The sequence below is a fragment of the Leucopleurus acutus genome, assembly GCF_964270905.1.
Source record: "Leucopleurus acutus genome assembly, chromosome: 20".
In the NCBI taxonomy this organism is placed as follows: domain Eukaryota; kingdom Metazoa; phylum Chordata; class Mammalia; order Artiodactyla; family Delphinidae; genus Leucopleurus; species Leucopleurus acutus.
In genome coordinates this window covers 28,011,809-28,032,918 of record NC_139162.1, presented here as the reverse complement: position 1 = coordinate 28,032,918, position 21,110 = coordinate 28,011,809, and the positions used below count along the sequence as shown (strand labels likewise).

Genomic DNA, 21,110 nt, shown 5'->3' with positions numbered 1-21,110 from the left:
CCCCAGGTGGCCTCTGACCCCCCTCTCCTCCCAGATCCGTTGCATGCTCAATATCTGGGGTGTGATCCTCTATCTGCGGCTCCCCTGGATTACCGCCCAGGCAGGCATTGGTGAGTGCTGCCTCTGGGGGGCAGGGGGACGGTGCGCCCGGGTCCTGGTCCTCCCAGGCTCCACGGGAGCAATCTTGAACTTGGGTTACAGAGCCCACGGGTTACAGAGGTCAGGGCAGTGTGGCCAAGGAGCACTGGACGTGGAGTCAGCAGGCCTGGGGGCTCTCCCTGGCTCAGTTTGCCCTCAGTAAGTCACTTAACCTCTTGGAGCCAAGTTTCTTCTGCAGAGCATCTGGGTTAGGAACTCACACTGTGGACAGACCAGCTGCTAGCTCTGTACCATGCTGTGTGACCTTGGACAAGTTTTTAACCTCTCTGAGCTTTGGTTTCCTCATCAGTTAAATGGGGGCAATAACTGTCCCCACCTCACAGATCTATTGTGGGGTTCCTCTGATGCACATAAAACAGCACAGGGTTTGGCACCCAGAGGTGCTCATCAAGTGGTAACTATTACTTTATTTTTTATTATTAAGAGAGGATACCTACCCTTCCATACGTAATGATTCTTTACATGTTGGCTTATCAGCTCCCTGGCTATTTAGAATATACCAGGAGGTAGACAGAGACCCATTTTTCAGATGAGAAAAGTGAGGCTCAGAGAAGGAAAGTGACTTAAGTCATGTGGTGAATCAGTTGGCTGATTCAGGCTCCTCAAATGGCTCCTTCTGAGAAATGCCCTGACTGAGTTTTGGGGCGCTCACCTCCCCGCCCACCCCCACAGTCCTGACCTGGATCATCATCCTGCTCTCGGTCACGGTGACCTCCATCACGGGCCTCTCCATCTCGGCCATCTCCACCAACGGCAAGGTCAAGTCAGGTGGGCCCCACCCCAGCCCCAAGGTCCTCCTCGTGTAGGTCCCCGAGTATTCACCCCGGGAACGGGTCTCTGAACCACTCCCTACCCTCCACCCCCACCCAGACAGGGACACCCCAGGCTGCCCCTGTTGATTCCAGATGTAGGCTTCGGGCAGGCTCTCCACACCTATGGGATGGGATGGCCTTGGTTGTCTCCTGCTCCATGAACCCCCTGGGCCCCATGCTCACCCCCTCCCAGCCTCAGCTCTGCCTGCCCCAAGTCCACCCCAGCCAGGTGACTCCTCTGGTTTCATGGCTCCTGGCTCTGTCCCCAATAGGCGGCACCTACTTCCTCATCTCCCGGAGTCTTGGCCCAGAGCTAGGGGGCTCCATTGGCCTCATCTTTGCCTTCGCCAACGCTGTGGGTGTGGCCATGCACACTGTGGGCTTCGCAGAGACCGTGCAGGACTTGCTCCAGGTGAGGTAGGGGCTGGACCCCGGGCAGACAGAGCCCCGGCCGCCTGCCACATTCTCCTCCACACCTTCTGGGCCGGGCCTTCCTGCCCCTCTACCCAATTTGGCCTTTAGGGACCAAAGCCACCGTCCGATCATTGTGGGTGACTCTGATGATCTCTTCAAATAAAGACCGTCCCCAGAAGTCTCCTTCAGGGTTGCGTGTTGCCTTTAGGGCCAAATTGTCCAGACCCATGCAGTAGCTGCTTTGGAGGACTTGTGGGCAGGGGAGGAGTTTGAGTTTGTGTTTTCCTATGAGAGGGCAACCATAAATGAGGTAAATCACGGTGGAGGAGTCTGGGGGGTGGGGTGGGCTGTTCAGAGGCAGCACGCAGCCTAGCCTGTCACCTCCCCCAGGAGTACGGCTCGCCCATCGTGGACCCCACCAACGATATCCGCATCGTTGGCGTGGTCACCGTCACTGTGCTGCTGGCCATCTCCCTGGCTGGCATGGAGTGGGAGTCCAAGGTAAGGACAGGATGTTGGGGAGGGATGTGGGCACGGTCGAGTGCAGAAGCGGGAATCGCGGGACCTGGTCCCAGTCTTGGTTCTGCCTCTTGTGTGTGTCAGATGAGCTTTAAGTTCTGCTGCTGTGACACAGACCCTAAGGAAGGGGGCCTTAAGCCAGAATCGTTCATTTCTCTCTCATGGAACAGTCCAGGTGTGTGTGTGTGTGGCCCCTGGGGACCAGGTATTCAGGCGCCTTCCATCCTGTGGCCTCTCTACCCCTGGGGTGTGGCCCTCATCCACCTGGCCCATGACGGCCCCCACCTCCATGTCCACAGCCCAGTCAGCAGGAAGGGGAAAGAGGGTGGAAAGGAGAGAATCCCCTTCCCCTTTCCTTTTCTGTCCCAGCCTGGAAGTTGTACATATTCCTTCTGCTCACTTTCCGTTGGCCGGAACATGGTCCATGGCCACACCTCACTGTAAGGGGGGCTGGGGAAACGTGGTCTTTATCTGAACCTATCCCAAGCCCCGAGTCAGAGGTTCTGCATGAAATAAGGGAAGAGATGTTGGGCCACAGCCGGCAGCCTTGACCAGCACAGCCCAGGCCCCGGCCGCCCCGCCTCTCGCCCCCTGGCTCTGACCTCCAGCTCCACCACCTCCCCACTGTTCCTTGAATGCACCAAGCTTATGCCCCCATCATTCTGCTGCTCCATTATCCTCCTCCTTTAGGACCCTTGAAGACACCTTCTCAGGCCACCCTGCTAAAGTAGCCTCAACCCAGTCCCCGGGACACCCCCTGTTCTTACTCTAGATTCATCCTCCTTCTTTATCAGCAAGACAGGAGCCTTGCTATGTCACCAGCTCCTAGAACAGAGCCTGTGGAGTAATGGGTGTTGAATGAGTGAATGAATGAATGAATGAGAGACTAAGGGACCTGGGGCAAGCTCTTCCCTGCTGGGGCTCCCTGAACAGGCGGAGCCAGACCGTCTGACCTCCAGGCTCCCTTCCTCCCAGGCCCAGGTGCTCTTCTTCCTCGTCATCATGGTCTCTTTTGCCAACTACCTGGTTGGGACACTGATCCCCCCCTCTGAGGACAAGGCCTCCAAAGGCTTCTTCAGCTACCGGGGTACGTGCGGGTTGGGGCCACTGCCCGTGGCTCTGGGGACAGGGACAGTCTGCCCACCAATCTGGCCCATTATGTGGGCACCGGTGTTACTGAACCAAACTTGGGTCCGCTTACCCGTGTGCAGTAAAGCCAATCTACTGACACTGGGTTGTGGTGAAGGAAAGTGCAGTGTTTATTTCAGGGTCAAGCAAGGAGTCCAGGGCAGCAAGTGCTTAAAAGACCCAGACTCCCTGAAAGCTTTCAGGGAAAGGTTTATAAAGATAGAGTGAGGGAGGGGGGGTGTGGGGTGTGTGATCAGCCGGTGGACATTCTTCTGATTGGCTGGTGGTGAGGTAATCGGGAGTCAACATCATCAGCCTTCTGGTTCCAGCTGGTCTGGGATCTACGTGCTTGTGGGCAGCACGCAGTTAACTTCTCCCACCTGATGGAGGTTTCAGTAGCTGCAAAACAGCTCAGAGGATCTGGCCCAGAATATTATCTATAGCCCTTGAGGAGGAACTAAAAGTCCTTGACTTTGTTTAATGGTTAAGCTACTATTATTTTGTCTTGCTTGACTGTTTTCTTCCAGCATGTTCTCACTTCTCTGATTAAATGTATTCTTTGACTAAAGCTTATCTACAGACAAAAGGCAGGCAGAGGACATGGGTGGGGGTCAATTCTGGGAAGACCCCGTAGGGTCCTGCTCGGTTACATGGGGAGGCTGGCACCCCCGACCCCCACAGCCAGGAGCTGCCATGGGAACCTCCTGCCCGCCCGGCTGGGCCCAGAGAGGGTGCCCAGGCCTTCCAGGAGGCCCTGACTCAGGCCTTGTTTTTCCAGCGGACATTTTTGCCCAGAACTTGGTGCCTGACTGGCGGGGCGTGGACGGCAGCTTCTTCGGGATGTTTTCCATCTTCTTCCCTTCGGCCACGGGCATCCTGGCGGGAGCCAACATCTCCGGGGACCTCAAGGTGAGCAAGACGCCCAGCCCTCCTGCCTCCTGGCCCTATCCTACCAGGATGTCCCACTGGGCACTGAGCGGAGCCCTGAGACCCCAGGGCCACAGCTTCTAAACTTCTGTGCGACGCAATCCAAGCCAACCCAAATCCATCCCATTCATCCCACTCCATTCTGAGGCTGTTGATTGGCACCACTGCACTCTAGGCCTTGAGGGCCACCCCCAAATGGGCTAGTCTCCTCCCTCGACCCTGGGACTCCCAGCCTAAGGGGAAGACTGACTCAGCTTGACCTTCCAAAACTCAGACGGGATCGGGCACATCCTCCCAGGGCTCTCCACCGTCTTGATGCGGGCAGGCTCCTTGGCACGGCATGTGAGGCCCCAGCCCCATGGGAACTGTTGCTGTTCCCATGACCCCTGCCCCAGCCCTGAGGATCTACTGCTTTGCCCCTGTTGCCCTGTCCCTCCCTCCACACCTTTGCCTCTGCTGTGCTCTCTACCTGGGACTCGCTCTCCTCATTTCTTTACCTTGTAAAGTTCTGTTCCTCCTGCAGATTAAAGCCTCCATCCTTACACCTCTCCCAGCCCTTTTGTCAGAGTCTTGGTTCCTCTAATTTAGTGATGTCAGGCCACTTATGTCTCTGCCCCGCCGCATCTGGAGAACTGGGGCCTACCTCTATGTCCCTATTCCCAGCTCAGGGTCTGACGCGTGCTAGGTGCTTGGTGCCTGTGTGTTGAGTGAACAGTGGTGGGATGTGGCAAATGGGAAGTGTTAGAGCAGAAGTACAATGCGCACAAGTGGGGGAGAAGTGCAGACTGAGGTGGCAGGGGCTCCAGCAAAACTTCTGGCTGAAGGTGGGGCTGAAGCTGGGCTCTGAGAGACGAGAAAGCCAGCGGAATCTTTGCCAGAGGGAGGTTATCAAAGGAGCTGGTACACAAGTGGGGATGAACAGTGAGAAGCCTGGCTTTGTGCTGGGGACCTTCACCCTCCATCTCAGTCCCGCTCGAAAGGTGCTCCCTGATGCATTTTCTTAAATGAGTTAAGAATTGTGCACTGGAGGCAATCTCGAGTTGCAGCGTGGCTCTAGCAGGACCTGGAAATCGGAGGGAGGCTGTGTTTGCCCGGCTCCTCTCCCTTCTCTGGGGAGCAGCCAGCAGGGGCCTGGTCTGCCTGCCCTGAGTTCTCTGCAGAGCTCGGGCTTGTGCTCAGGTGGCCTGGTTCCCCTCCCAGCCCCGTTATAGATCATCATAGCCTGGGGATTTATCTAGATGCTTTATCAAGCTTCTTAGGTTACCAACCGGCCCAGTGTGCAGGCATCAGGGTCAGGCAGCTGTCTCAGAGCTGGGGGCAGGGGCAGGCATCTTCTTCTGTCTTAAATGCCCTCAAGCCCTAAAGGGACACTTTTCTCCTAGATCTGGCCCCTTGCCCATCCAGTGGGACAGTAAGTCCTCAGCGAAGAGCAGCTCCCGTTCATGGGGACTTTATGCAAGTCCCTTAAAACCTCTCTGGACCTCAGCTTCCCCAGCTGTAAACTGGGACTCACGCAGCCCTGGCTTCCCAGGGCAGGGAGCAAGGATTCAACCTGCTAATTTACATAAAGTGCTTACAACAGTGCCCAGCCCAGAGGAAGTGCTAAAGGCTGGTTGTCAAGGTCAATGTCATTTTTACCATGTGGCCGGCACGGTGCCTCCTTCTTTAAAAATAGTATCTGTGGGACAGCTGTAAGCTTCTACCATCATCACCCCCATGTTACAGACGAGCAAACCAAGCTCAGAGAGGGTTAGGGGCTTGCCCAGGGTCCCACACACAGGTGTCAGAGGATCTGGAATTCAAGTTTCTAAAACAAAGAGACCTCAACTTTATCACAACAACTCCATCATTCAACCAATATTTTTTGAGCACCTGCTTTGAGGCTTGTGGATGCAGCAGTAAACAAAAGAGACACAAATTCCTGCCCTCATGGAGCTGACATGCTAGTGAGAGAGACAATCAACAAATAAATAAGTAAAATCTGTATTTTGCCTGATGGTGGTTGAGCGATGGGGAGAAAAATCAGGCAGAGAAGTGGGGAGGCAATCCCTGGGTCGGGGTGCAGAAGCGTGGCGTGAATTTACACAAGGTGACCAGAGACTCCTGAGAAGGTGACACGTGAGCCGAGACCTAAAGGGGTGATGACAAAGTTGTCATTGTTACTGTTAATCCTTTACGTCCCCCAACCCTTTAGTGCTTACAGAGCAGTCTCGTGACCGACCATGATCTCATGTTGGTTTAATCTTCACAACCACCCTGTGCTAAGGCCAAGAAAATCATTATTAACTCAATTTGCTGATGCGGGGGATGGGTGCTCAGAGACAAGGGACTTCCTAGTGGCTGCCGTGGGATCTGTGCCAGGCTGGTGTTGTCCCAGGTTGTGTCGCGTTACAGTCCCCACCCCTAACCACTTATGTTTACAGGTGCTGGCTACATGCCAGGCTACTTTCTTATTTCACAGATAGCGGGGGAGAGACAATGAGGCTCAGAGAGGTTAAAGGGTTTGTTCCCAGGCACACAGCCAGGAAGAGATAAGCAAGATGTGGACCCAGATATGCCTGATTTGTGAGTTGGGCTCTGAGATTTCATGCCAAGACATGAGGGTAGGATGGAAGCCTGGTGTATTCATTTCCTGTGGCTGCTATAACACGTTACCACAAACCTGGTGGCTGACGACAATGGAAATTTATTCCCACACAGTTCTAGAAGCCAGAAGTCCAAAAAAAGGTGTCAGTAGGGCCATGCTCCCTCTGAAGGCTCTAGGGAAGAATACTTCCTTGCCTCTTCCAGCTTCTGGTAGCTTCCAACAATCCTGAGCATTCCTTGGCTTGTAGCTTCATCCCTCCAATCTCTACCTCTGTCTTCATGTGGCCTTCTTTCCTCTGTGTGTCTCTGTGTGTCCTCTCCTCTCCAAGGACACCAGTCATTGGATTTAGGGCCCACCTAATCCAGTGTGACCTCATCTTAGCTAATTACATTTGCAAAGATGCTATTCCCAAATAAGGTCATATTCTGAGGTTCTGGATAAATGTGAATTTGGGGAGACACTATTCCACCCACCATAGGAGATCTGGGAGGTTGACCTGGTCTGTTGGCCTTGGGACCAGGGACTCAGGGCAGGGCTGGCTGGCCCATAGTCACAGGGCCCCCAGAGCAGAGACCTCAGCAGCCTGGGGTGCTCCAGAGCCTCCAGCCTCTCTCCAGCTCTGCTCCCACTTCTCTCTGACCCGCCGCACCCTTCCTCCCACCCCAGTGCCTTCAGAGCCATGTAAATCGTCCCCTCCACCCTGAGGCCTTCCAGCGTTCCTGGCAGTGTCTCCCCCACCTTGTTTCCCAGTGCACAGTGATCCTCTCTGTGGCGGGCACCATCTGCCCTGTGTTGGCAGGATCCCACCTGTACCTCCTCCACTTGGGCCAGGGCTCCTTAAGGGCAGGTTCAGGGCCTGGTCATCACAGATTGACCATGGGTTCCAGCACAGGGCTCCGAGTGTCTGAGGCAGAGAGCTGGACCATGGCCAGCTTTGCTTCGACTTGCCAGTGAATTTGAACAGTGTCATGGTCCCTCCAAGCTCTGTCACCTGTGATTCTTCCTGCCAGCTGAGCGGTGAGCAGAACGGCCCAGAAAAGGCTGGCAGGTTTACGAATTTACTTCCTATGGCTGTCGTGACCTTCGCCTCAAGCTGGGGTCTGTGCCTGGATGGGAAACTTGCCATAAAAATCCCAGCCTGCGTTACTCCACCCAGGATCAGCACCCCCGGGGGGCCTGAGGCTGTGGACCTTGGCGTGGTCAGGACCAAGCCGCTGGGCCTCAGTGAGCTGGGCCTTGCTCACAGCTCCCTGGCCTCAGTTTCGCCACCAGCCACTTCTCAGGAAGCTATGTTTGAGAAAGTGCCTGGAAGAATGAAACACATGACGTGGATGTGAAGGTCGGCTACTACTGCCAGGAAAGCACCAGCAGAGTTCTTTCTCGAAGAGGAAGGAGAGAGTTTGGGGCTTGTCTATATATTGATTGCTGTGGAACCAGACAAATCAACTGGTGCATAATAGTGACTGCACGCAGTGAGCCCAGCTGGTGAGCTGGGCCCTGGTCTAGGAGCTTGACAAGGATTAATTGGTTTCACCAGCATCCCTGTGAGGCTGGAGGGGCTGAAGCACGGGAGGACATGCACGCTGCCCAGCGATCACCTGGATTTGACCCCAGGCAGGCTGACTCGGGAGCCCTCCACCTCACCCCACCCTTCACAGCCCCCAGAGCAAGCGTCAGCCCGGTGTCCTCGGGGACCAGGCCTGGGGCTGCTTGGAGTTCCTCTCTCTGCCTTGGGCTCCCAGGGCCCTGAATGTGGTCTCAGCCGTCCCCTTGGTTCTGTCCTGTCCCCCTCTGTGGGTCCTCAATCTCGAGGTGCCTTCCTCTCAGTGCCCCGGGGAAGGGGGTTCTGGTGGGTCAAGGTCAGTGTTTGCTGCCCCACCCTCAGCCTGACAAGGACAGGGCCTGGGAGGAGGCCCAGGGGCTGCCTGATGCCCTCTCTCCCTCCCTCCTCCAGGACCCTGCTGTAGCCATTCCCAAGGGAACGCTCATGGCCATTTTCTGGACCACCATTTCCTACCTAGCCATCTCGGCCACCATAGGTAAGCTGCCAACCCAGACCCTGGAGGGGTCACAGGGTGCCTCCTGGCTCTCTAACAAGGATGGCTGGGCCGGGAGGACACGGCACCCCCAGGAAGTGGAGCCTCGAACTTTATTTGGGGGGCCCCTTGGGGGGTAGTTTGTGGTGGAGATGGGGGATCACCCCAGGCTCCTCTGGTCCCTTCAAACCTCAGGTTACAGATTCCATGGTATGAAAATCCTATAGGAAAAGTCATGTTCCAACTCCAGGAATAATGATCAAAACAATGAGGAGGAGGAGGAGGAAGATGACTCTAGCAACTGACTTATCACCACGTGCCCAGCCCTTTACATGCCTTATTGCATTTAATCTGGGCACTATCATTTCTGCCACTTGACGGAGGAGAAAACAAGGGCTTAGCGAGGTGAAGCGACCTGCCCAAGGTCACAGAGCCTGAGTGGTAGAGGTGGGCTGTGGACCAGGCCTGGGCTGCTGACACTCGCCTCTCACTGAGATCCTCACACATGCTCTTGCTCCCAATAGCCACATCGTGGGGTGAGCTGCTCGCAGGTGGCCAAGGGACGTGGCCCAGGTCATAGCCACTTAGGGCCTGAGATCCGGTTCTCCACTTTAAGGAGGACACTGTGACCTCAGGTCACTTAAGCTCCCTGTGCCTCTGTAGAATGGCAATGACAATAAAAGTAGTAGTAATACCTGTTTCCCCAGAGTGTTTAAAGTCCTTAACACAGGACCTGGCACATCGGAGGTGCTCCTGCACGGTAGCTAAAGTCATTGTCGTCGTCATCATCATCATCATTATTATCATAAAGTAAAGGACGAGCTGGCCCATCAGCAGCATGTCGCCCTCTGCAGAAGCGTCTGGCGTTTTCGAGGTGGGGAGGGGAGGGGAGGGGAGAGGAGGGAAAGGAGGCCTCTCCACGCCCTCCTTCCTCCTCAGGCTCCTGCGTGGTTCGAGATGCCTCTGGGATCCTGAATGACACGGTGACCCCCGGCTCAGGCGCCTGCGAGGGGCTGGCCTGTGGCTACGGCTGGAACTTTACCGAGTGCTCCCAGCAGCACAGCTGCCGCTACGGCCTCATCAACCACTACCAGGTACGCGCGGCCCTGCCAGAGGCAGGGAGGGCCGGGTGGAGGCTGGACTGGGCTGGGGTAGACAAGGTTTGGGGGGCTGGCCCCAGGCTTGGGAAAAGAGCTTCAGGTAGGGGCCTGGGCCCAGTTTTTGCCGTGGCGGGCACTGGGTCCCCAGTGAGGGTTGCAGACTCAGGTGGCAGCTCCCAGACTCAGCCCCTGCCTGCAGCGGGGACTGGGGTGCCCGGGGTGGGGGCTCTGGGCCCCACCCCTCACCATGGGGGCCCGAACCCCATGTCCCTGCAGACCATGAGCATGGTGTCGGGCTTCGCACCCCTGATCACGGCCGGCATCTTTGGGGCCACCCTCTCCTCAGCCCTGGCCTGTCTCGTCTCTGCCGCCAAAGTTTTCCAGGTGAGGCTGTGGAAAGGGGCGGGAGTGTCTAGGAGGCCAGGTGCAGGGGGCCCCAGGTGACTGCCACAAAGGCCTGGAGGAGTCATATGACCCGGTGTCTAGACTGAAGGAAAAGGAGCTAGTAAAGCAAACGCTTGCAGGAAGCAGCCCCTTCCTGTGCCGAGCTTTGAAGAGCAGCTGCCCTTCCCACCCCTCACTCCCTCTGTGCAGCCTGGCACCCCGTTTGCAACCCCCCTCCCAGTTTCCCTCTGATGTGATCAGCCCCTTTTGCCCTTTCAGTCTTCGTGGTGAGGTGGGGAGGGCAGGAGATCTGTCCCCTTTCAAAAGACAGAAGCCGGGACCCAGTTCAGGAAGTGCCCTACTGAGGTCACGGAGAGAGCAAGCAGGGCCTGGGGTCCAGGTGGCCACAGGGGAGGGGATGGGGCAGGTCCCGGCCAGGGGGTGAGCCCGTCGTCCTGTGCCCACAGTGCCTGTGCAGAGACCAGCTGTACCCGCTGATCGGCTTCTTTGGCAAAGGCTATGGCAAGAACAATGAGCCAGTGCGTGGCTACCTGCTGGCCTATGCCATTGCTGTGGCCTTCATCATCATCGGTGAGTGGCCACAGGGTACGCAGGGCTGCCACCTCTCCCGGCCAGCCGTGAGGGCCATGGGGACAGGGCCCGACATGCTTTCCCTGGCTCTGCATTCCTGTGTCCTGGCAGCTGGGACCTCCCTGCCCAGGTCTGAACTAGCCCCCAGGAGCACATTGGGAGCACAGGACAAGCTGACTGCTTCCTCCTCGGGAGCTGGTACAAACAGCTGGATCACTATCTCTGTAGGTATAGAACCTAGACCAACCTCATTTCTCAGACCTTGAGCCGCTGGATCCCTTGGGCTCCAAGGTAGGGGATGCCTTAGGAGAAAGATTCCAGTTAATCAGTTAATTAGATTGACTTTCTATCCTGGCTTTGCCATATGCCAATTGTGTGACCTTGGAAAAAATCACTTCACCTCCTAGAGCCTCTGTTTCCTCATCTGAAAAATGGGAGTAATAATGCATAGAGGGTGTGTCACAGATGGGCAGGAAGAGACCATGTGTGTATATCACACACACACACACACACACACACACATGCATTCACATACGCACACACTCATGTGTGCACACTCCCCAGTACTTCCTGATTTACTTAGCCAATGAGGCAGAACTTGCTAGGAGAGAGGTGGCCCTACCAAGCAAGGGCAATCGCCGTGCCTTGGCATGATGACCCCTGGTTCCTGCTCCCTATGCAGGAATGGGGTCAGGATCAGCTGTTGGTGAACCTTCCCAGGCTGGGGGGGCACCTTCCTGCCACAGCTGAATCCCTGCTCTAATACTTAGGCTGGCATCACCAAGCCATGAGACATAACCCAATGGTCTAGCCACTTCCACTCAAGGGAACCTTTCTGGACACTAGATACTCCTGGATCCTGCACCAAATGAAGAGGCAGCAGGGCCACAAGCAGGGAATGGAAACACCTAGTCAGGCCTGGCATTCCCAGATGTTCCTGGATGTTTTCTGCTCACCCTGCCGTCCGCCCCTGCCTCGGGTTTGATGTCGTTTTATCTGGGTGGTTCTGACTGTACCTCAGACGGAGGATCACGATCTCAAATGCTCTGGGGCAAGGCTCTTGTGCTAATTCAAAGGACTCATGTACAGAAGGCCTGGCACATAAGAGTTGTTTTTCTTGTTTTGGGATCCAGAGAAGCAGGCCCTGAGACAAGGATTCACATGCAAAAGTGTGTCTAGGGATGCCAGGGGTTGCAGCAGGGCAGGGGCTCATGAGACAGGGAAGGGAAGGAGCCGGTTCTTGAGTGGGTTTCCATTGTGGGTGGAACTGCGAGACAGTCTCAAGGTTTCAGAAAACAGAAAACATGTGTCTTGGGTCACACTGTAAAATGTATTTCTTACTGTAATTTGTCGTCACACAAAGAAGTGTGATAGCCACTGTTCTTGGCCATCCCGTAGCCTGATGGGATCTGCCCTCACACTGCTCTCCATTCTCTTTAGAGCCGGCAGTTTACAGTTTACAAAACACTGGACTTTGAGATTCACAAAATGATGGACCCATTTCACAGATGAGAAAGTTGAGACTCACTGAGCCTCGGTGGCCCATTTGGGGTCCCCTTATCCTGAGAGGGAGGGTACCAAGGACTCCTTGGTGGAGTTGCCCAGTAGACTGTTTCCTCTCTCCCTTGGGTCCCTGAAGCTGAGCTCAACACCATCGCCCCCATCATCTCCAACTTCTTCCTGTGCTCCTATGCCCTCATCAACTTCAGCTGCTTCCACGCCTCCATCACCAACTCACCCGGTAAGCAAGACCCTCCCCCTTCATGGGGGGAGGCACCTGGGGCTGGGGTATGGAGCGGGGAGTAGAAGGCATGGATGCAGGTGGGCAGACCAAGGTCACCTTTCAAATTGAAATCAATTAAAGGGACCATTCATATAATAACAGTAATAACAGCTATCCTTTATCAAGCACTTACAGTGTACACTATACATGGATTCATGCACTGTTTACAGTATGCAGAGACTTTACTAGTGCCTTCCTACACCAGTTTTAAGGGAGTCAGGAGTCTGACTCCCCAGAGAGGGAACAAAATCGTCAGTCACCGACGGGGTGGCTGCAGGTTGCACGTTGCCCAACTCCAGGGGACACCACTCATAGATGTTATAGATTTTTATGTTTATTATGAAAATTTTCTGGCAGATGGCAGTAAAGAGTCTCAAGGAAGACTTTTTCTAGTTAGCCCCAAATCGCCGATGGGCTGGTCCTGGGGCCACCTTTTCCCTAGGCCATGGACCATGGTGCCCTGGAGCTGTGCCGTGGAGCGGCTGTCACTAGTGGCGGCCCTGGCATGGCCTGCAGGTGTGGGGCTAGGCAGAATCATGTCCTTCCCCTCCATCTCACCCCCTCGGCTCTGTGTGAGCCCCGGAAACCAGCACTGCTGTGACGTTGGGTGTCCTGTGGCCGTATTTGGCCAGAGCTGGACACCTCCCCCTTGGTGTAGCCTGTTCACATGGCAGGATGCCAGCCAAGGCAGGTGTGTGGCCCTACCAGAGCCTCCAAGCCCAGCTCCAGGAAGCAGGGTGGGGGTCGGGCACAGACTGGGACCCCAGCCCTGGGCACTGCGGGCATTGCCACCCAGGCCCTGCCCAGCTATGCTGGCCCAGGAGGAGGCTCCGGAGTACTGAGCGTACGTCCTGCCCTGTGCCCCCCGCCCAGGGTGGAGACCCTCATTCCGATACTACAGCAAGTGGGCGGCGCTGTTTGGGGCGATCATCTCCGTGGTCATCATGTTCCTTCTCACCTGGTGGGCGGCCCTCATCGCCATCGGTGTGGTCCTCTTCCTCCTGCTCTATGTGATCTACAAGAAGCCAGGTGTGCGGTCACAGGCTGCCCAGGGGGTCACGCGTCCCTTCTCGCCCTGAGGCTGCCAAGCCGTCCTGCCTGTCAGCTCAGCCGGAGGGCCTGCCTCAGGCGCTGTGCTCTCAAGGGCCCCCCTCTGGTGCTCCAGCCTCATCCCTTCCCACGGGTTGAGGAGCCCCCGGGAGTGTGCCCACTCAGAGCCCACACCTCTACTACTAGACCACCCCCCCGGACAGGCAGGACCTGACATTGCCTGCCCAGGTCCATCCTCCTGAGAGTGGCCGGCCCACTGGTGTGCACACCAGACTGAGGGCTGCCTGACTGAAGGGCAGCCAGCCCAAGCCTGGACGTGTGGGCAGGGATGTCTACACGCATGCAGGCAAGGATCCCAGGGTGACAGTAATCTGGGGTTGGGATGCAGAATGCCAGGAAAGCCTAGCGCTCTAAAGTAGAACCCGGCCTTCCAGATCATTGTGAAGATCTTTTCGTCAAGGGAGGAGAATGTTTTGTAGAGTCATTAGCTTGATGCATAACTTTTAAACGTGTAGCCATATTGCATGTGCAAACGTTAGGAACAGATCTACAGGCTGTCTACCTGCTCCCACGGTGCTCGGTTCCTGAAGAAGGTCAACATATGTATGTCTGGTTTCTCCCATGACTTCTAACCTTGCACACGCCCCTCAGAGGTGAACTGGGGCTCCTCGGTACAGGCTGGCTCCTACAACCTGGCCCTGAGCTACTCGGTGGGTCTCAACGAGGTGGAGGACCACATCAAGAACTATCGGTGAGTGCAGCCTTGCGGATGCCTGGGAGGCAGGGCTGGCCTTGACCGTGCTCCGGGACGCTCCAGGCCAAGGCCTGTCACCTGACCGGCAGACTCATGGTGGGCACGGCCCCCTTACAGAGAGGAAACAGGGTGGAGGAACACTGCCCAGCAGTCAGGAGACCGGGGCTGACACTGCCCAATGGGGACCAAGCAAGTCTAGTGACTTCTCTGTACCTAAGTTTCCACAGCGGGGTATGCTCTGGGCAATACAAATGCAAAGGACAATACAGTCGTCCCTCGGTATCTGCGGGGAATTAGTTCCAGCCCCACCTCCCCACCCCCACCCCCCAGATACCAGTATCCTCAGATGCTGAAGTCCCTTACATAAAAAGCCTAGCATAGTTGGCCCTCAGTACCCATGGTTCCACATCCACAGATTCACCACCACCCTCGGTTGAATCTGTGGGTGCGGATACACAGGGCCACCTGTGTCTGTAAGGGTGCTCTGGTGTTGTGATCATGAGACTGACTGGGATGAGCCTCTCCCGAGTATCCTTCGAAGCTGATTCCCCTCTTTAGTGAGGAAAAGTGTGCACCCAGGACCCCCTTTCCATCAGATCACCATGTTAATAATCGGATGTATCTATGTTGCATTACCGCTCAAAGTGCCTTACGTAGCCTCACCACAACCCTCTGAGGTACATGAAGTTACTAACCACATTCACAGGTGAGAACACTGAGGCCCAGAGAGGTTAAATAACTGGTGCCAGGTCACACAGCTGGTGAGTGGCCAATTTTGTCTGGCTCCAGCTGAGTCTGGTAGGGACCCTTGACCATGGCCCTTGGCTGCCTCTTGACCCAGAGGCTGACTCACCTACCCAGTGGCACAGTGATCTCATAAGTGATGGGCCTCCCCACTCCCAGTCTTTATTCTTTTCACATCCTGCTGGGCTGGGCGGGGCAGGAGCACAAGATGGAGCAGCAAGATGGTGGTTTGCCCACATGCAGCATTTGGTGGCCTGAGCAGGAAGGAAAAGGGGCACCCGGTGTGGTGGCCACCAAGAGAGCTGGAAAGGAATCATAGACAGGAAGACCACAGGGTGGTTCACCTGTCCTAGCAAGGGAGTCCTGGGAGGTGGTGGAACTCCAGGGGCACCTGTATTTGGCATCCAGACCCCCAGCTCTGTCCTGACGGCTCACACCCTTTTCCCTTCCCCTCCTCAGCCCCCAGTGCCTGGTGCTCACGGGGCCCCCCAACTTCCGCCCGGCCCTGGTGGACTTTGTGGGCACCTTCACCCGGAATCTCAGCTTGATGATCTGCGGCCACGTGCTCATTGTGAGTGCCCCCTGCAGGGGGGCGGGACTGTACTCCTGGAGGAGCCCCTGGGCACCAGGTCCACCCCTGGGGGCAGCAGGAGGGGCTGTGGTGCCCAGAGCAGGTTCTCTCCCTCCCCCATCCCTCTCCCTGGCTTGCCCACACTGTCCTGCCTCTCACCTGCTCCTTCCATCTTCCTTCCACCCCTCCCTCTCCCTCCTCCTCTGCTCTTCCTCCCCTAATTCCATAAAGGAGAACCAGCAATGAGCTCAGGGGACAGCCTCCGGGGCAGGAGAGGGGCTGAGTCCCAGGCCAGAGGGTGAAGGCCACCCCTGATGTCACCTGCCCCTGTCACCCACAGGGACCCCGCAAACAGAGGATGCCTGAGCTCCGGCTCATCGCCAACGGGCACACCAAGTGGCTGAACAAGAGGAAGATCAAGGCCTTCTACTCCGACGTCATCGCTGAGGACCTCCGCAGTGGTGTCCAGATTCTCATGCAGGTGCGCGGGCCCGGGGCTTCCTCACAGAACTTAGTTGGTGTGACGACCTGGAAGGCGGGATGCCGTGAGGGGCTAGTTGAAGCCCCTTTTGCTGCAACAGGAGTACCGCCTTTCTTGCCTTTCCAGATGTGCTGATTCAGGGCACTTCCTCAAAGTGCCCAGGGCCTGGGGAAACTGCTTTGGAGGCCTGTGGGAGCTGATGACACATTTTGTGATTTTGTTTTTTTTGAGATATAATTTTACACAGCAAACTGAAATAGTGTATAGTTTGATAAATGTTTACATATGCAGACACTGCTCAGTGCTGTGAAACCACCAGGCAGATCAAGTTCTAGAACATTCCACTGGGCAATTCATTTTACTGTTCAGTTTTTTCATTTGTAATGGGATGCATGAATAAAATAACAGTTGTGAATTCTGAGTCAACACAGGGGAATCCTTTTCAGTATTTCTCAAAATTAGAAAAAAGAGCATACGAGGTCTCCTTTTGGGATTATAAAAATATTTGGAGAGTAGGTCGAAGTTATGATTGCACAATATTTTAAGTATACTAAGCGCCACTGAATTATACACTTTTAAATGGTTGATTTTCTGTTACGTAAGTTTCACCTCAAAAAGTAAAAAAAAATTTTTAACATGAAAAAAAAGAGAAATATAAAAGATGTAAGAATTAGATGACCCAGGAATACTCCAAGCTTGACATCCAAATTCAAGTCCCTTGTTATAAGAAATAATATACTAGAGAAGCTGGAGCTGGGATAATCCAGAACTTATGGGACAGTCCAGCCGCTGGCCCCGGCTTGGAGAGGCCACAGGGGAATAACTCTGGCTGTAGCTTCACCTTTCTCGTGGGTGTGTCCAGGCAGACAGGACCCTGAACTGGCAGATGTGTTTCCTAAGCCCCTATGACATGGCAGAGAGGACAGCTGGGGCTGAGACGGAGCCCCACCCTAGTCACAGAACAGAGCCCCGTGGGGCCTGCGGCCTGGTTCCTCACCTCATCCCCTCCCCCCCCACCCATGGCAGGCTGCAGGTCTCGGGAAGATGAAGCCCAACATTCTGGTGGTCGGGTTCAAGAAGAACTGGCAGTCGGCTCACCCGGCCACAGTGGAAGACTACATCGGCATCCTGCAGTGAGTGAGGGCATGAGGGAGGCAGAGCCTGTGGTCTCTCAGTTTGGGCCTTTTGAGTTTCCTGGGCCTTGGGAAGTAGAGGAGGAAACAGTGGGTACTGTAAGAAGCTGAGTCCACTGGTTTGAAGCTGAGGAAGAAAAAGACAGTCTGAGGGTTCCCCACTCTGACCTGTGAGTCATAGACACCAAGATCAGCAGAAACAGGCAGGTAACACAGTGAAGTGGGCCCAGAATGGGCATTAGGGAGCAGTGGGGATTGTGGCAAACTGGAGAGAACAGCTGCTATTTGGCTCCAGCTAATCGTGCCCAGGCAGAAACGTGGGCCCGGTGTTGCTAGATCTAGTTTTTCAGAGAAGATGAAAATGTGGGTTTTTAGGTGAAAATCTTGTGTCCACCTGGAGGCTTCAGAAGACCTGCAGATGGCCAGCTCTCAAGCTGTGAGGTGGTACCTCTGAAACCAGGCCTCCGAGGAGACGACAAGCTTGGGAGATGGGACCAGGGGGATAAACTCCCTAGGGATTTTAGGGTTAACTCCAAACTCTTTCTCCTTCAGCTCTTGCTGTGCAAGGTCCAGAAAATGCCTACCTGAGTTGTTTTCTGCATTGACGTGGTACAGAGAGGCAGTGTGCAGGAGCATTTAAAGAACGTGAGGCTGAGTGTTGGGGACCTGGGCCCTGCTTCCAGGTCTGCTGTGAACCAGCTATATGACTCTGAGCAGTGCATCTCACTGCCTCTAACAAAATTACAATAGGAGGCGGTGTATACCTGCTTTTCAGGAACCCCCAGCTTCAACATGCCGAAACTCCAAATTGCTGGGGCCTGAAAGGCCCCTGTCCCAGTGATGTGTAGTTAAAGGAGTCCAGAGAGGGCAGTGCTTAACCTATTAGATTAGCCCTAGTGGTGGGCTCTTGGGCACTGTGTCAACCAGGCAGTAAATATACTTGTGGGGTAGGAGCCTTGTAGACATTTATATAGACAACCTATTGATGTCTTCATGAGCGAGGCCATTCTTGTGTGCATACCTGTCCTCAGGGTTTCCAGCCTCAGCTATTTAATTCTAATCCCAGTTGGCCACTTCCTTAGTGTGTGTCATGGGCAAGTTACTCCCTAAAACTCAGGTTTTGCATCTGTCAAATGGAGAGAGTAATTCCCATCCCCACCTCTGCTGGCAGAGTTGTGAGGAGTAGCTGCATGTATCAGGAGGACAGGGCCTGGCCCTAAGACTGGCCTGACTCAGTTTTCCCCAAGTACAGGGTCTGTAGAATCCATAGTGCCACAGACGGTAGAGCTAGAGAGGTCCTGGGGGCCTTTCCAGTCCTGCCTGCACATTATACAGATGGGGAGACTGAGGCCCAGAGAGGAGGAAGGGTATGGGGGGAGGCAGGGTCAGCTCTAGACACCTGGCCTGCTGGGGGCTGGGGCCAAGGGGAGGCTGACCCCACCTCCTCTCTTTCCAGCGACGCTTTTGATTTCAACTACAGTGTGTGTGTCATGAGGATGCGTGAGGGGCTCAACATCTCGAAGGTGATGCAGGCGCACAGTGAGTACACACCCCACCTTCTTGACACCCCATCAGAATCAGAGCAGGATATCAGGAAGTTCTAGAACACATTTTTTAAAAGTGGTACAGGGAAGACAGGGGGAAATTAGTAAATAAAAGGTCACAGACTCCTAGAAAGTCAGCTTTTGATGTAGATCATCAGGTTTCTAAATGGAGAAACTGAGGTCCAGAAAGGGGATGTGATGAGCTCAGGGTCTTACTTCCAGCTGGGGCCAGAACCAGAACTGGACCCCCGAATCACGATAAGAACTTTTGTAACCAGTGGGATAAAGAGGATTTAATAGCCAGGAAAAAGGAAAAGAGGGGTGAGAGAGGGTCACGTAAAGACAACAGAGTATGAAAACACACCCAGAAAGGCCATGAAAACTGGGTGTTTTGGTCTCCAAAACCAGGATTGGGGCACTGAGTAGGGATGTGTGTTACATGTAAAGTCACATGTAAACAGGCAGATCTGAATGAGTAATTTTTAGAGATGTGAAAGAAAGAACGCATGTGAAGACAAACAGGGAGGCAGTGCTGAAGGAACCGGGAGGTGTGAACGCCGCAGGCTGGCCTGAGTCTTGTTCATCCAGGTCACCGAGGGCATGCCTGGCACCCAGCAGTAGTTCACTGAATATTTATGCAACCAGAATTTACAGAGCAGTGGCCACACTCCTGACCGAGGCTGCTCTAGGCGCTGGGCGTGCAGCAGGGAGCAAAACAAAGTCTGCCCTTGAGGAGCTGACATTCGGGCGGGAAACACACGGACACTGGGCTCACTTCAGGCAGCGACAGCGTCCTGAGGAGGTGCCCTGAGGAGGCCAACACAGGGCATGCGGGCAGGAGGGCTTCTCTGAGGAGGGGGCTTGTGGCTAGAAGGGGAGGGCTGGGGAAAGAGGGCTCCCGGCCCAGGGACCTCTCACTACGCCACCCACCACTGAGGCCTGGTGGGAAGGAGTGTAGCCTGTCGGAGCAGCAGAAGGAGGCCGGGTGGGGCCGAAGCATGAAAGGAGGCAGAGGCCAGATCTGTGGAAGCTGAGAGTCAGGACCTTCTTCCCAGGGTAAGGGGGAGCCCGGAAGAGCCCCAGGCAGGAGAACCTAGGAACAGAGCTCCCCCTTTTTTGCAGTTAACCCCGTGTTTGACCCAGCGGAGGATGGCAAGGAAGCCAGAGCCAGTGGAGCCAGGCCGTCTGTCTCCGGCACGGGTCAGTCCCACCCACTCAGAGGCTCAGGGCGCTCTCACCCTGGGAGCAGCTAGTGACGGGCCACCGGGGAACTTGGGCAAGGGCAGGAGGTTTTTGCTCGTGACAGTGGTGCCTGAGACCCCTGGGATTAAGCAACAGGTAGTCGGGGGGTGGGGCAGGGAGCAGGATAAAGACTGCCAGCCCTGCTGGAGAATTCAGTGTCCAGGCATCATGGGACCCCCACCCAGTGAGCTCTGGAGCCCAAGTCCCAACCCCTCCGAGGCCCCCCTGGCCAGGCTTCAACCAGGAGGGGCAGCGATTCTCTGGCAGGCAGGGGAACCTGCAGTGCAGGAGCTGGGGGCATCCTGTGCGCATCTGTGAGGGGCACAGTGGAGTTGTTAAGAGAATGACCCCAACCCCCCAGTGCCAACCAGAATCCCAGGAGAGAGAAGCTGGGAGCAGGGGAGGGGCGCATCCCAGCCCTGCCCATCCCGGGTCCCTGCTCCTTGAGTCTCGGCATCAGGAGGGCCCATTGGCGGTGCTCCGGGCCAGTCCCCAAGTGCATGCCTGCAGCAGGGGCTTCCGGCCACCACGTGTACAGCCCCAGTGACGGCAAGCCCACCTCCCAGGGCAGCTCGCTCTGTTTTCAGACACACTCAGGTATTTGGTTGGGCTCTGCTCCCATGTGACCTGCCCCTCTGCTCCTGCAGTGGACCCCGAGGGCCTGGTGCAGGAAGAGCAGGCCAGCACCATCTTCCAGTCGGAGCAGGGAAAGAAGACCATTGACATCTACTGGCTATTCGACGATGGAGGTCAGCGCCCCCAGGATGCCGGATCCCCCCCAGCCGTCTCCCCTCTATAACTTACTCTCTCAGCATGCCCCTCCTGGTCACTCTCGACAAGGCTTCTTGTGGGACCTTGGAGCCCAGCAAAGGGAAATAGGGGCCCCTGGGCTCACAGGAGCCTGGCTGGGCCCCTCTCTTGGCCCCATGCTTTTCAACTATAAAATGGGAGACTTAGGGGAGCAGCTGAGGTCAACATGAGGTGGAACCTTCAGACTGGACAGGCCCTTGGGGTCACAGGCACAAGACATAAATGGGAGAGATGGCCTGGTGCGCAGGAAAGCTGTAGGGATATCCATCACTTCCCAAAGAAAAACACTCTCTCCCATTTTTCTTAAAGCATATCATTCTCAGCTTTATTGTTCCCACCCT

General features: G+C 55.5%; 1 protein-coding gene across 6 annotated transcripts in view; it reads left to right on the top strand.

The window, feature by feature from the left end:
- Positions 1-21,110, top strand: part of SLC12A3 (solute carrier family 12 member 3) — a gene marked incomplete at both ends in the record, with an annotated part of 36,133 nt that overhangs the window by 2,327 nt on the left and 12,696 nt on the right. For 2 of the 6 annotated variants that reach the window (XM_082862163.1, XM_082862162.1), the window contains 19 exons: positions 35-110; positions 832-927; positions 1,244-1,383; positions 1,776-1,886; positions 2,880-2,991; positions 3,811-3,941; positions 8,501-8,585; positions 9,522-9,676; positions 9,959-10,066; positions 10,534-10,657; positions 12,297-12,398; positions 13,314-13,469; positions 14,142-14,241; positions 15,448-15,559; positions 15,900-16,040; positions 17,067-17,173; positions 18,630-18,712; positions 19,840-19,887; positions 20,607-20,708. In XM_082862163.1, coding sequence (XP_082718289.1) covers positions 35-110; positions 832-927; positions 1,244-1,383; positions 1,776-1,886; positions 2,880-2,991; positions 3,811-3,941; positions 8,501-8,585; positions 9,522-9,676; positions 9,959-10,066; positions 10,534-10,657; positions 12,297-12,398; positions 13,314-13,469; positions 14,142-14,241; positions 15,448-15,559; positions 15,900-16,040; positions 17,067-17,173; positions 18,630-18,712; positions 19,840-19,887; positions 20,607-20,708 — 2,089 coding nt within the window. Of the gene's footprint in view, positions 1-34; positions 111-831; positions 928-1,243; positions 1,384-1,775; positions 1,887-2,879; positions 2,992-3,810; positions 3,942-8,500; positions 8,586-9,521; positions 9,677-9,958; positions 10,067-10,533; positions 10,658-12,296; positions 12,399-13,313; positions 13,470-14,141; positions 14,242-15,447; positions 15,560-15,899; positions 16,041-17,066; positions 17,174-18,629; positions 18,713-19,839; positions 19,918-20,606; positions 20,709-21,110 lie in introns of all 6 variants that reach the window. The other 4 variants (XM_082862161.1, XM_082862160.1, XM_082862165.1 and 1 more) reach the window with 2 other exon arrangements.